The sequence below is a fragment of the Aotus nancymaae genome, unplaced genomic scaffold, assembly GCF_030222135.1.
Source record: "Aotus nancymaae isolate 86718 unplaced genomic scaffold, 86718_ANA_hifiasm-v0.15.2.pri h1tg000014l, whole genome shotgun sequence".
Classification (NCBI taxonomy): Eukaryota; Metazoa; Chordata; class Mammalia; order Primates; family Aotidae; genus Aotus; species Aotus nancymaae.
This window is the reverse complement of record NW_026988425.1, coordinates 52,537,707-52,551,420: the sequence shown is the minus strand read 5'-3', so window position 1 is coordinate 52,551,420 and position 13,714 is coordinate 52,537,707. Positions and strand designations below refer to the sequence as shown.

Here is a 13,714-nt window from a genome sequence, read left to right as displayed (position 1 = left end):
AAGATGATTTTGAGGGCTTTAATATTTAAAGAAGAAACGGTAGACATTGAGGAAAGGGGAAGAAATTTTTAAGAGGCACGGGTAGATAAGAGACAAGTGGTTGCATTCTTTTGAGTCTGTGATCAGCCGTTCACTGAATATACAATTTACATGTGAAAGGGAGGTAGAGGAATAGTCACTTATGCCTTATCTAGCTCAGTGAATATACATTTTTTTTACATCAGAGGAAGCAATCAGATATGCATTCCTCTCAGGTGAGCAGAGGGATAACTTTCTGTCCTGCACCTCTGAAGATAAGCTATCAATTTACATTGCCAGGGTAAAACTTAACAAAACTGATATAAGGTAAAGATCTTGGGGCTCACAAGGAATTTCCTAGTGGGAAAATTGTGAGGGAGGTTTGCAGCTTTTTTTTTTTTTTTTTAAATTTCTGTAGTTATCTTATTTAGGAGTAAAATGAGAGGCAGATTTGTCTGAAGCAGTTCCGAGCTTGACATTTCCCCTTGGCTTAGTAATTTTGGGGCCCTAAGATTTATTTTCCTTTCATACTTCCTACCCACACAACCACTCACAGGCACCTACTAATGGCCAGATGTTCTTTTTTTTTTTTCTTTTTTTTAATTGCATTTTAGGTTTTGGGGTACATGTGAAAAACACGCAAGGTTGTTGCATAGGTGCATACGTGGCAGTGTGATTTGCTGCCTTCCTCCCCTTCACCTATATCTGGCATTTCTCCCCATGCTATCCCTCCCCAACTCCCCACCCCCCCCCGCTGTCCCCCCACACCCCCCCAACAGACCCCCGTGTATAGTGCTCCCCTCCCTGTGTCCATGTGTCCCCATTGTTCAATACCCACCTATGAGTGAGAACATGTGGTGTTTGATTTTGTGTTCTTGTGTCAGTTTGCTGAGAATGATGGTTTCCAGGTTCATCCATGTCCCTACAAAGGATGCGAACTCCTCATTTTTAATGGCTGCATAATATTCCATGGTGTATATGTGCCACATTTTTCCTGTCCAGTCTATCATCGATGGGCATTTGGGTTGGTTCCAGGTCTTTGCTATTGTAAACTGTGCTGCAATGAACATTCGTGTGCATGTGTCCTTATAGTAGAACGATTTATAATCCTTTGGATATATGCCCAGTAATGGGATTGCTGGGTCAAATGGAATTTCTATTTCTAGGTCCTTGAGGAATCGCCACACTGTTTTCCACAATGGTTGAACTAATTTACACTCCCACCAACAGTGTAAAAGTGTTCCTATTTCTCCACATCCTCTCCAGCATCTGTTTTCTCCAGATTTTTTAATGATCACCATTCTAACTGGCGTGAGATGGTATCTCAATGTAGTTTTGATTTGCATTTCTCTAATGACCAGTGATGATGAGCATTTTTTCATATGTTTGTTGGCCTCATGTATGTCTTCTTTTGTAAAGTATCTGTTCATATCCTTCGCCCATTTTTGAATGGGCTTGTTTGTTTTTTTCTTGTAAATCTTTTTTAGCTCGTTGTAAATTCTGGCTATCAGCCCTTTGTCAGACGGGTAGGCTGCAAAAATTTTTTCCCATTCTGTTGGTTGCCGATTCACTCTATTGACTGTTTCTTTTGCCGTGCAGAAGCTGTGGAGTTTGATTAGGTCCCATTTGTCTATTTTGGCTTTTGTTACCAATGTTCTTTAAGGCTCACTCAGAAGCCTGTACCTCGGTGGCCTCCTAAGCAGAGACTGAGAGTAGCACAACAGCCCCTCCCCTTCCCTCACAGCAGCCATGAGGCAGCTTCCTTCACTTTCGAGGTCCAGAACTGAGCCATCTTCCTCATTGCCTGGTGGTGACAGCCTCCTAGGCACTTGTTCTCTCACTGTCTCTCTCTTGTCAATTACCCAAGTCAAAAACAAATTTTAAAAAAGGCAAACAAAAACAGTGCTTATTTGTTGTTGTTCCTCCTTGTCAGTTCCATTCAGTTTTGTTGAATTCCTTTCTGTAAACCAGATGCTGGATACAGTATCTCTCCACTCTGCTTTGGGTTCAGTTCCTTCTTGTCCATCTCTCCTGCCCTTGGTAGTTTTTCTTCTTGCCCCTTCCCTTCTCCTGAATATTAAATAGTAACTAACATTATAGATTTCCCACCATGTGACAGGCACTGTTCTAAGCACATTCTATGCATTGGGTTGTTTAATCATTGTAACAATTGTCTTAGCCCCTCTGGACTACGATAACAAAATACCATAAAACTTGGTGGCTCATAAAGAACAAATTTATTTCTCACAGTTCTAGGAGCTGGGAAATCCAAGATCAAGTTGCTAGCAGATTTGGTATCTGGTGAGAGCTAACTTCCTCATAGATGGAACTTTCTCAGTGTGTTCTCACATGGTGGAAGGGGCAAGAAGTATCTCTCGGGTCTCTATTAAGAAGGTATTATTAATGCCATTTATGAGGGCTCTACCCCCACGACCTAATCACCTCCCAAAGGCCCACCTCTTAATACCATCAGGATGCAGGGGTGGTTGGTGAGGATTTCAACAAATGAATGTTGTGGGAACAAAAACATTCATATCATAGCAACAACTTTATAAAATATCGTCATTCTCTTGTTACAGAAGAAGAAACTGAGACACGGAGAGGTTCAGTAATTTGTGCGAGATCAAATCTAAGAGGTATCCTGTTTTCTCAATAGTTTTATATTTATAAATGTGTCTATCTGACAAATAATTGAGTTTTTACTCTGTCATGTACTATTCAAGGCATGGGGAATATAGCATTGAACTAAGAAATGTACCTGTCCTCATGAAGCTTTCATACATGTGTGAAAGAAAAATAATAACTAATTAAGTAATAAAAAGTGAAGTATGTATCACAAACCTTGATTAGATGATAGAGCATAACAGAGTTGAACATAAAGTTCTCTTTGAGGAGTCAAATTGCATCATTAAAAAATATTTTTATATGTATTTTTAAATAGTAATGTATTCTCCTGGTTCAGACATTAAAACACATAAAAATGATCAGAAAAGTAAATAATCTCACAAAAATATGTAAACAAGAAAATAGAAGAAAATCTATTATTAGTTTGCTATTAATTCTTCCCAAAAGTTTTTGCTTTATGCATATTTAAGCTTATAAATTTATGTTATTTTCACCTCATTTCTTACTCCAAGGAAACATATTTTACTATACCATACACTGTCCTATACTTGCTTTCCACAGTACATATTTTGGAGATATTTTCACATCAATACTTAAACCTTCTTCATTTTGTTTTTACAACTGCCTACATTTTCACCGTATGAACATATCAGCATTTATTTAACCAGTTTTCTATTGATGGGCACTTAGGTTGTTTCTAATCTTTAATTACAACAAGCAATACTGCAATGAAGAACGTTATACATGAGGGGTCAGCAAACTGTTTCTGTAAAGGGCCAGATAGTAAATATTTTAGGCATTGTAGGCCATATGGTGTCTGTCACAGCTGAACTCTGCGATTGTAGCATGAAAGTGGTCATAGACAATCTATCTACATAAGCAAATGAGCATGGTTGTTTTTTTAAAAAACCTTATTTACAAAAGTAAGAATTGGGCTTAATTTGGCTACGGTTTTATCATTTGTTGATGTGTCATGCATCAATTTATATGATTACATCCATTTTATATGAGATTATATCCATTTTATATGAGATTATATCCATAGGATAAATTCCCGAGTAAGAGCATACATTCATTTCTAAATTTGATAGATTCAGACAACTTACCTTTCACTGAGATTATATCAGTTTTCATTCCCAACAGCTATATATGGAGAACTGCTTCATATATTCAGCAATTCATCATGTTCACACCAACTTTTGAGGGTTTTGCCAATTTTGTAGGTAGAAAAGTGTGTCTCAGTATATTTTTCATTTCAATTTCTCTTCTGATGAATGAAGTCGAGCAAGTATAAGAACCATTTGTTTTCTATTGGATAATTGGTATTTTATCCATTTGTGGGAGTTTTTATATAATAGGAAGATAAGCTCTTGCTCTGTGATGGGTTGAAAATAATTTTTCCAGCGTGTTATTTATCCTTTGACTTTACTTATGGCGTTTTGTTATTTTAAATCAATGAAAAGATTTTGTTTTTATATAGTTACATTAATTTTTTTTTTTTTTTTTAGGGATTCTAGATTTTGTAAATAGTTGAAAGATCTACCACACTCAAAAGCTATGGAAGAACTCTCTCACATTGTCTTCTGAGGAAACATTTTACATTTCAAACTTTCTTCTGTTTGAAATTAAGCCAAATATGAAGTATGGGTCCATTTTTTCCTTCCTACTGGTTACCAAATCAACCCCATGATATTTAGTAATTATTCTACTTAATAGAAAGTACATTTATTTCCTTTTTTGTTCTATGAACTACAATTTTGGTTCTGTCCACATGATGGCACCACAATCCAAAAAAAAATCATTTTCTCAGTTGGAAAGAAGACACTGTAAGATTTACACAGTGTTAGTATTTCATTAAATGCCTCTACGTTGTGGAAAACAGACCTGAATTTCACATGGAATGTTCAATAGTTTATCAAATACTGAAGTCCATTTGGTAAAGACACATACCATTGTGTATGCTAATCAAAGCAATTGAAAAAATTTTTAAAAATCATGAGAATCTATTCTTTATAGTCTTTATCTTAGGCACAAAGAAATACATATACACATACACATATATGTGTTTATGTGTATATATAAACTTTATTATCAACCAATAAAGACGTGGTGTGTAAAACTAGCTTTGAGAAATTCTAGTAATATTATCTAAAACCGAAAGCCTTCAAAATCTTAGAAAGTAGGTTTGCATAAATCTGGGAAGCAAAGGTCACCCCTAGGTTTATGAATAAAGAGGATGATTACGTAATTCTGAATTCCCACCCTTAAGCCCCACCCCTTACTCCATCCCTGACAATCTTGGGATTAAAGTCTATTGTCACTTATGAGAAACATGCCTGGACTTGCCCTGTACTCTTTAAAGAATTAAAAACAGAAGGCACAGAAAGCACTTTTCCTTTCTCCTCTATAATGGCAAAGACTTTCCCTTTCTCCTCTGTAACGGCAATGAGCCTCTTTTCCACATTATGCTGGAAGTATTTGAGACACAGTATCTTTGTAAATGTTTGATTCATGTTGAATCCATGCACACCTAAATTTGACAGTGGACTGCAGCAACCCTTTTTGTACATACCTTCCAGGGATTCAATAATCTGATATTCCAAATGTCTCTGGAATTTCGCTTCTAAAAACTGTTTACTGTGTCTTGTTAACATAGATAAAAAGATTCAAGTGTGCTAATTAACCTAACTTCGATGATCTACTAAAAATATAGTTAAATTCTCCAAGTCTCATCTATAAAATGGGAATAATAATGTAGGAGACCGGAACCTACCATCCCTAATATGGCTCTGGGATAAGGATTATTTAGAGATAATTATTTTGAGAACTATTTGACCTAGGAGATGCTCTAAAAATGGCATATTACCCTTTTGCAAGGGAAACTTACATTTACTAAAACAAAAACAAAAACAAAAAAACCCATAAAACTCCATTTGTAAGAGTGTCTTCTCTGTACCAGGAAGAAACGTTTGACTCTAAATCATGAAAAACTCTTATCAGTGAAGAGATAAGAAACCCCACTCCTATTTACTATACATTTCCTGGTCGTGCTTCCTTAACTTGCCCGCTCCATACTCTTTTCTTTTGGTTTAGCTAAAGATGGTATTTAAGCCCGATTTTCAGCCATTTCATGGGTTATCTCCCATGTATATAGGAAACATACATGTTAGTAAACTTCCTTGTTTTCTTTCTGTCTGGTTACAGGGATCCAGGCCAAAACTTTGAAAGGTAGAAAATTATTTTTCCTTCCTTACAACATTTCTCACTCAGAATTGTTGTAGGATTAAATAAGGCATTTCAAAGTACTGCACAGTCCTCAATAAATGTAATACTATCGTAATTAGAGTAAGAAAAATTAAACGTGTTCCTAGGTTAGTAAAACTGCACAGTAAATCTGGAAATAGGAAACTAAGCCATGTTTGCACTCACTGGCCTATGCTCCTCTCTTCATCCTCCCAATCCCCCCATCCCAGAAAGTCTCGGATTGACTCTCCATGCGCCGGGGCAGCTCATGAGGCATCTCAACAGATGCATTCGGAAGTCATAGATGACTCTGATTCCAAACTCTTAATCGGCATCGATTTTTAACACCAGTAACTGTTAAAGGCCCACAGTCCTCAACTGCGGCCCACTCCGACACCTAACGGCACTTCCGGAATATTCCACAAGATGGCGCCCTTGCTTTCCAATCTTCGGGCCACCGGAGGACTCCTTGCCTGGGCGCCGACCTCGCTCTCCAGGGTTCAGGGCCTGACCTCGGAAAGAGGCTCGCTCTAGGGGGATGGGCGGGAGTCTGACGGACCTCGAGGGGGATCCTGGCACGGTGGGCCGATCGGCCCGGGATCCCAGCCTGCGGGCCGGAGTCCGCCCCAGCGCGATGCAGGATGAGCTCGAATGCCCGGCTCCACGAACCGCGGTCTCTCCCCCGGCACGGCCTCTCGGCACTGCCCCTGCTAGACACCAGCGAGCTCGTCACAGCGCCGGCAGGCGCCGCGGGGCAGCGGCAACCGAGTCCTGTCACACGGCCGGGGGAGGCCTCGCGTGCCCGTGCGGCGGGCTCGGGGCACCCTGACACCTAGACACCGAAGGCACCGGGGGCGAGGCGGCCGGGAAGGGCTGTGCGGGGGAAGGGCTGCGCGGGGGAAGGGCTGCGCCTGCACCCGCGGCCAGCTCGCTTGGGTCACTGCACTGCCCCGCCACCCGGCGGTTGGGGCGGGGGTGGGGCCAGTCGCTTGACCTCGGGTTTCTGTTTTCCTCGCTGAGGCTCGGAGCTTTCGAAGAACGGGCGGCAGGGCCCACGGACGCCCCTGATGGCCTCCTCGTGGCCGCGAGAACTCTCGGCGGCCGGAGTTCGAGGCGCGCGGCTCCGTTCGGAAGCGGGACCCGGGTGGCGGGACAAGACCAGCTTCTCGGCCCTGCGCGCTCGGGGCGGCCGTGGGGCGGGGCGTCGGCCGTGACGTGGTGTCGCGTTTCGAGTCTCCGCCCCCTTGTCGCCGGCTGGTATATAAGACTTCTCTGAGCGTTCTCACTCGCACAAGTGGACCGGGGTGTCGGGTGCGCTTTGGCAGCAGAGGCAGGGGTGCAAGGGCCACGGCCGGCTCGGACGTGTGACCGCGCCTAGGGAGGGGGCAGCAGCGGGCAGTGCGGGGCGGCGAGGCGACCATGGAACTTTTGCGGACTATCACTTACCAGCCGGCCGCCAGCACCAAAATGTGCGAGCAGGCGCTGGGCAAGGGTTGCGGAGGGGACTCGAAGAAGAAGCGGCCGCCTCAGCCCCCCGAGGAATCGCAGGCGCCGCAGTCCCAGGCGCAGGTGCCTCCAGCGGCCCCGCACCACCATCACCACCACTCGCATTCGGGGCCCGAGATCTCGCGGATTATCGTCGACCCCACGACGGGAAAGCGCTACTGCCGGGGCAAAGTGCTGGGAAAGGTGACGAGCGGAGGGCGCCGGGCTGCCGGGAGGGCGGGAGGTCTGCCCGGGCGACCCCGAGCCGGGCGGGCCCGCGGGGTCCCGCGCCCGCCGCTTCCGGGTTTCTCGGGGGTCCGATCCCAGCGCGAGGTGGGCTCCTCACCTGTCCTGTGGCTTTTGTGCGCCGGCAGCGCAGGCGATCTCGGCTTTGCAATCTTAGCCTCAGAACTGTGTGCCTCCCGCAGCCCAGAGAAATGAATCTTGAAAGAAGCGAAGGCTTTCTATTTCAGACCTCTCTCCCTTCACCTGCTCCCAGAGAATTTTCCTGACAAGTCTCATCAGACATTATTTTTCATGTCTCCCCGCTCCGACCCTAGAATTTTCCTGACAAGTCTCATCAGACATTATTTTTCATGTCTCCCCGCTCCGACCCTCCATAAATCTCCCGTTTGTAAAGGAAGAAGAGAAACTGAACTTGCTGTTTCCAGCAATGCGTTTCTCTTCACGAGGGGAGCTTTAACGGAGTAGAATGCATCTCTCTGTCCACTCTCCTCCATTCCTCTTTTTTTTTTTTTTTTTTTGCTTTTCTTTCTTCCCATTTATTTATTTATTTAAAATATCTGCCGTCCATTTTTGTGCCATACTGAATTCCGTCTCGGCTTTGTTTCCTTTCAGGGTGGCTTTGCAAAATGTTACGAGATGACAGATTTGACAAATAACAAAGTCTACGCCGCAAAAATTATTCCTCACAGCAGGGTAGCTAAACCTCATCAAAGGGAAAAGGTGTGTATGACTCTTGAGTAAAGTATTTTCTTTGTGTGCGCGGATGGCCCTTCCCTGTTAGGAAAATGTCTTCTGCCTGTGTAATCACTGGCTTTTCCGAGGTGACTGGAGGCTAACAAGCACTACCTTGCTTTTTCATGTAGATTGACAAAGAAATAGAGCTTCACCGAATTCTTCATCATAAACATGTAGTGCAGTTTTACCACTACTTTGAGGACAAAGAAAACATTTACATTCTCTTGGAATACTGCAGTAGAAGGGTAAGTGTCAACTCCTATTTGAGAACATTTACTTACCCTGAATTAACGTGGCATTCAAAGAGTATTTTATCTGGGATTTTAGCTGTGGCAGTGCTCATACTGCAACGTTAACTTTCATTGCTCATCCTGCAAAGGGAAACCAGTGATTTTGATAACTGTTTGACAGCTTCTCTTTTTTCCTTCTCCTCTCCCTAGTCAATGGCTCATATTTTGAAAGCAAGAAAGGTGTTGACAGAGCCGGAAGTCCGATACTACCTCAGGCAGATTGTGTCTGGACTGAAATACCTTCATGAACAAGAAATCTTGCACAGAGATCTCAAACTAGGTGAGCCCTTGACACCAAAAGCTGAGTTTTGTGTTAGAGATAGTTCTTTTTTCTCTCCCTCCTTTTTTTTTTTTTTTTTTTTTTTGCATATTAACGTTCTTAATTGGGATCTAGCTTCTGCAATTTAGCTTTTGAATGGGCGACTTTGATATGACAATTGGTGCCTGGGTCCAAAGTGGATGTGTGTGTACTTGGTTAGAATGCGTTTTCAAAGGGATTCACTTTTTGTTTTGTTTATCGTCTAGGGAACTTTTTTATTAATGAAGCCATGGAACTAAAAGTTGGGGACTTCGGTTTGGCAGCCAGGCTAGAACCCTTGGAACACAGAAGGAGGTAAGAGTCAGAAAGATGCATCCTGGGAGGGTTTCGTGGAGACCAAATGTGCCTTCATTATTTTGCAGTTGATGTTTCAGAGGTCAGGTGATGAAAATCTATAAACCATAGCAATGTTAAAGAAATACTAAATGCCCACTGTGTACTAGACAGAGCCCCCTGTGCCTCTAAACTGATTATGAAAGCAGTCAACGAAGTCTTTTCTGGGCCTGAAATGTATAAAATGCCACAATGTCCCTGGTTTTAGTTGGTTAACAACATTTTGTCCTGTGGCTAAAACACTGTGTGTGCATGTAAAAAATTACCAAAACTCACTTGACCAGACCTCAATTGTTCAGATGCTTAAAGTCAAATGTTTCCAAATAGAAATTCAGCATAGATGTTAAGATTTTGTTTCCCATCAAGTCACATCAAGAGAACTAAGTTTAAATAGTGGAATAGTTCCTAACAAGATCTCAATTTTTGTCTTTCCAGAACGATATGTGGTACCCCAAATTATCTCTCTCCTGAAGTCCTCAACAAACAAGGACATGGCTGTGAATCAGACATTTGGGCCTTGGGCTGTGTAATGTAAGTAAATACAGCAGAATAATTAAAAAGCAAATTCAGATTTTGATGTTAACACCTGAAAAGAGTTGCTTTATGACCATTGCTAAAGATGTGTTTCTTTGCACACAGGTATACAATGTTACTAGGGAGGCCCCCATTTGAAACTACAAATCTCAAAGAAACTTACAGGTGCATAAGAGAAGCAAGGTATACGATGCCATCCTCATTGCTGGCTCCTGCCAAGCACTTAATAGCTAGTATGTTATCCAAAAACCCAGAGGATCGTCCCAGTTTGGATGACATCATTCGACATGACTTTTTTTTGCAGGTTGGTTGCTATCTTCTTTTTTTTTTAATTCCATGCTATTGATCCCAGTTACCTGGCAGGTTACTGAAGGCCTTTTCTAATATTCCACAGGGCTTCACTCCGGACAGACTATCTTCTAGCTGTTGCCATACAGTTCCAGATTTCCACTTATCGAGCCCAGCTAAGAATTTCTTTAAGAAAGCAGCTGCTGCTCTTTTTGGTGGCAAAAAAGACAAAGCAAGATATATTGACACACATAGTAAGTTAATAAGATTTCTTTTCCTTTTTCGTACCCAATATCATATTTAAATTTTGTAAATTAGTTAAAAGGGAATTTTATATTAATATAATTAGCCAGATTCACATATTCTTAAATATCAATATTTATAGCATGATAAATCCATACCTTGAATTGTGATTGATAGCTTTTCATTTTGCAAACATTAAAGAGGGATTTTTGGGGTAGTTGCAGCTAATGGCAAAGGTAAAATGCTATTTTGCCTTGGATGCTCATAAGCTGGTGAATAATGCAAGAATGAGGAAATGTGGCTAACCCTTTTCCTTCCTTGTTAAGATAGATTAATGTTTGTAATTTTTATTCCTTGATATACAGATCGAGTGTCTAAAGAAGATGAAGACATCTACAAGCTTAGGCATGATTTGAAAAAGACTTCAATAACTCAGCAACCCAGCAAACACAGGACAGATGAGGTGTGTTGGGGAAGAGTAAAGGAGATATTCATGCTTTACATTATTTCCACTCTTTATGAATTAGCACTTGAACTATGATTATCATGGTTCAAATTATCATGGCCATATTTACCTAAAGTTTTTCTTCAAACCCTTTGAAAGGGAAGTTATTGGCTTTTAGTTTTATAGTGCATGCGAGTGAGTTACTGCGTTATCTTTTATCTGGCTTGTGTCCATTGCTTTTTGATAAGCTTTCACAGCAGCTGCCTCACTCTCATCTTAATCTGGAATTCTCAGCCTTAAATGATTTTCGATGCTTGACTCATTGCATAGCTTTTCTCTCTTCCTAGGAGCTCCAGCCACCTACCACCACAGTTGTCAGGTCTGGAACACCCGCAGTAGAAAACAAGCAGCAGATCGGGGATGCTATTCGGATGATAGTCAGAGGGACTCTTGGCAGCTGCAGCAGCAGCAGTGAATGTAAGTAGTTGTCAATCTCATTTTAAATAATGAAAGTCCAAATGCCAGTGCTGAATACATAATAATTTAAGCTACAATTTACATTGTAGCTTAATTTAACATAGAAGTAGCAAGGTTATAGGAATTAGAAAATAATCCTAAATTCTATGTCTTCAGAATTAATAGAGTGAAACTTAATATCTACCAAACCCTGAGGTTTTAGTGCTAAAATATTGTTTGCCTTAAAACATTTCTGTCTGACTTTTTTTAGGCCTTGAAGACAGCACTATGGGAAGTGTTGCAGACACAGTGGCAAGAGTTCTTCGGGGATGTCTGGAAAACATGCCGGAAGCTGACTGCATTCCCAAAGAGCAGCTGAGCACATCCTTTCAATGGGTCACCAAATGGGTTGATTACTCTAACAAATATGGCTTTGGGTACCAGCTCTCAGACCACACTGTGGGTGTCCTTTTCAACAATGGTGCTCACATGAGCCTCCTTCCAGACAAAAAGTAAGCATATTGGTTAATGAAATCCTGTCATTTCTCTAGTCTTGGACTAAAGATATCTAAAAACAGTGATTAACTGCTTCTATTTTTTTTCTCTTTTCTCCCTGTCATTCCTGTTTTTATAGAACAGTTCACTATTACGCAGAGCTTGGCCAGTGCTCAGTTTTCTCAGCAACAGATGCTCCTGAGCAATTTATTAGTCAAGTGACGGTGCTGAAATACTTTTCTCATTACATGGAGGAGAACCTAATGGATGTAAGTTTTGTGGCTTTAGAATGGTGACATTTGAAGGGTAGTCCACAAACCAATAGGATCTGCATCACTTTGAAGCTTGTTAGAACTAGAGATTCGCCTGTCCTACCCCTGATTTACTGAATCAGAATCTCTGGGAGATGGAGGCAGGGATTTTCAAGGCCATTCTGATGCTTGCTTAAGTTTGAAAAGATTTTCTTAGAATAAGAATAGAGTACATGCTATAAAATTTTTGTAGGCACTAACTCACTCTCATCTCTTCCAGGGTGGAGATCTGCCTAGTGTTACTGATATTCGAAGACCTCGGCTCTACCTCCTTCAGTGGTTAAAATCTGATAAGGCCCTGATGATGCTCTTTAATGATGGCACCTTTCAGGTAAGTGAACTCTGCAGGACAGTGCATGTTTAGGTCCTAAACAGAAAGATTTGTACCTAGGCAGTTTAGTAATTGACTGAACTTTTCTAATTCTTGACTATTTCGAGAGATCTAATGTCCGTGTTTATTTTTTAAGGTGAATTTCTACCATGATCATACAAAAATAATCATCTGTAGCCAAAATGAAGAATACCTTCTCACTTACATCAATGAGGATAGGATATCTACAACTTTCAGACTGACAACTCTGCTGATGTCTGGCTGTTCATCAGAATTAAAAAATAGAATGGAATATGCCCTAAACATGCTCTTACAGAGATGTAACTAAAAGACTTTTTGAACAGACCCTATGGGACTCCTCTTTTCCACTGTGAGATCTACAGGAAAGCCAGTAGAATGATCTAGAGCATGTTGAAGAAGATGGACATGTGGTGGTACGAAAACAATTCCTCTGTGGCCTGCTGGACTGGGTGGAACCAGAACAGGCCAGGGCATCCAGTTCTTGACTTTGGACAATCCAAGAGTGAACCAGAATGCAGTTTTCCTTGAGATATCTGTTTTACAAGGTTTTTTTTAGAAAATTTTGCAGAAAGGTGCATTGATTCTTAAATTCTCTCTGTTGAGAGCATTTCAACCAGAGGACTTGGAACTGTGAATATACTTCCTGAAGGGGAGGGAGAAGGGAGGAAGCTCCCATGTTGTTTAAAGGCTGTAATTGGAGCAGCTTTTGGCTGCGTAACTGTGAACTATGGCCATATATAATTTTTTTTCATTAATTTTTGAAGATACTTGTGGCTGGAAAAGTGCATTCCTTGTTAATAAACTTTTTATTTATTACAGCCCAAAGAGCAGTATTTATTATCAAAATGTCTTTTTTTTTATGTTGATCATTTTAAACTGTTGGCAATAAAGAGTATGAAAAAGCAGAAATAATGGTCTCCTGTCTTTAGTAGAACTCATCACCACACTGTGGCATTTTTTCATAAGGTCATGCCAAGCAGTGCCAAGAAGCCATTGAGGATAGAAGCATACTAGAAATTTAGATCTTCAATATTTTTCTAACTACAGTTTCTAGAATGTCTAATACCTGAAGTACAATCATAAACTTTCAAGGTAAATCTAGCTTAAGAACACCATTTTAGTTACAACCAAAATATAAGCCTCCTACAAAATCCAAATCCAATTTCTCTCTGAAGTATTTCTTTAAAACTTGCTTAGCTTGGAGATAAAGCCAGAGTAAACAGATGTCTGTTATTAAGTGTCAATAGGTACAGGAAGTTTATCTTAATATGGGCAAAACTCTGAATTAGAATGCGT

The 13,714-nt window shown here is 41.1% G+C and overlaps 1 protein-coding gene across 1 annotated transcript; it reads left to right on the top strand.

Annotated features, from left to right (window-relative positions):
• The first annotated feature begins 7,174 nt into the window (after positions 1-7,174).
• PLK2 (polo like kinase 2) lies at positions 7,175-13,236 on the top strand. Its single transcript, XM_012457281.2, has 14 exons — positions 7,175-7,575; positions 8,230-8,337; positions 8,481-8,597; positions 8,793-8,922; positions 9,168-9,255; positions 9,730-9,825; positions 9,934-10,132; positions 10,223-10,370; positions 10,725-10,822; positions 11,152-11,281; positions 11,532-11,772; positions 11,895-12,024; positions 12,287-12,397; positions 12,534-13,236. The coding sequence occupies exons 1-14, from the start codon at positions 7,306-7,308 to the stop codon at positions 12,723-12,725; spliced, it is 2,058 nt and encodes a 685-aa protein (XP_012312704.1). The 5' UTR covers positions 7,175-7,305; the 3' UTR covers positions 12,726-13,236.
• Positions 13,237-13,714: the final 478 nt, after the last annotated feature.

Coding starts and splice junctions, on each gene's coding strand:
- PLK2 (XM_012457281.2), top strand. CDS start 7,306: ATGGAACTTTTGCGGACTATCACTTACCAGCCGGCCGCCAGCACCAAA. Junction 8,598..8,792: donor TGGAATACTGCAGTAGAAGG/GTAAGTGTCAAC, acceptor TCCTCTCCCTAG/TCAATGGCTCATATTTTGAA. Junction 12,025..12,286: donor TGGAGGAGAACCTAATGGAT/GTAAGTTTTGTG, acceptor CATCTCTTCCAG/GGTGGAGATCTGCCTAGTGT.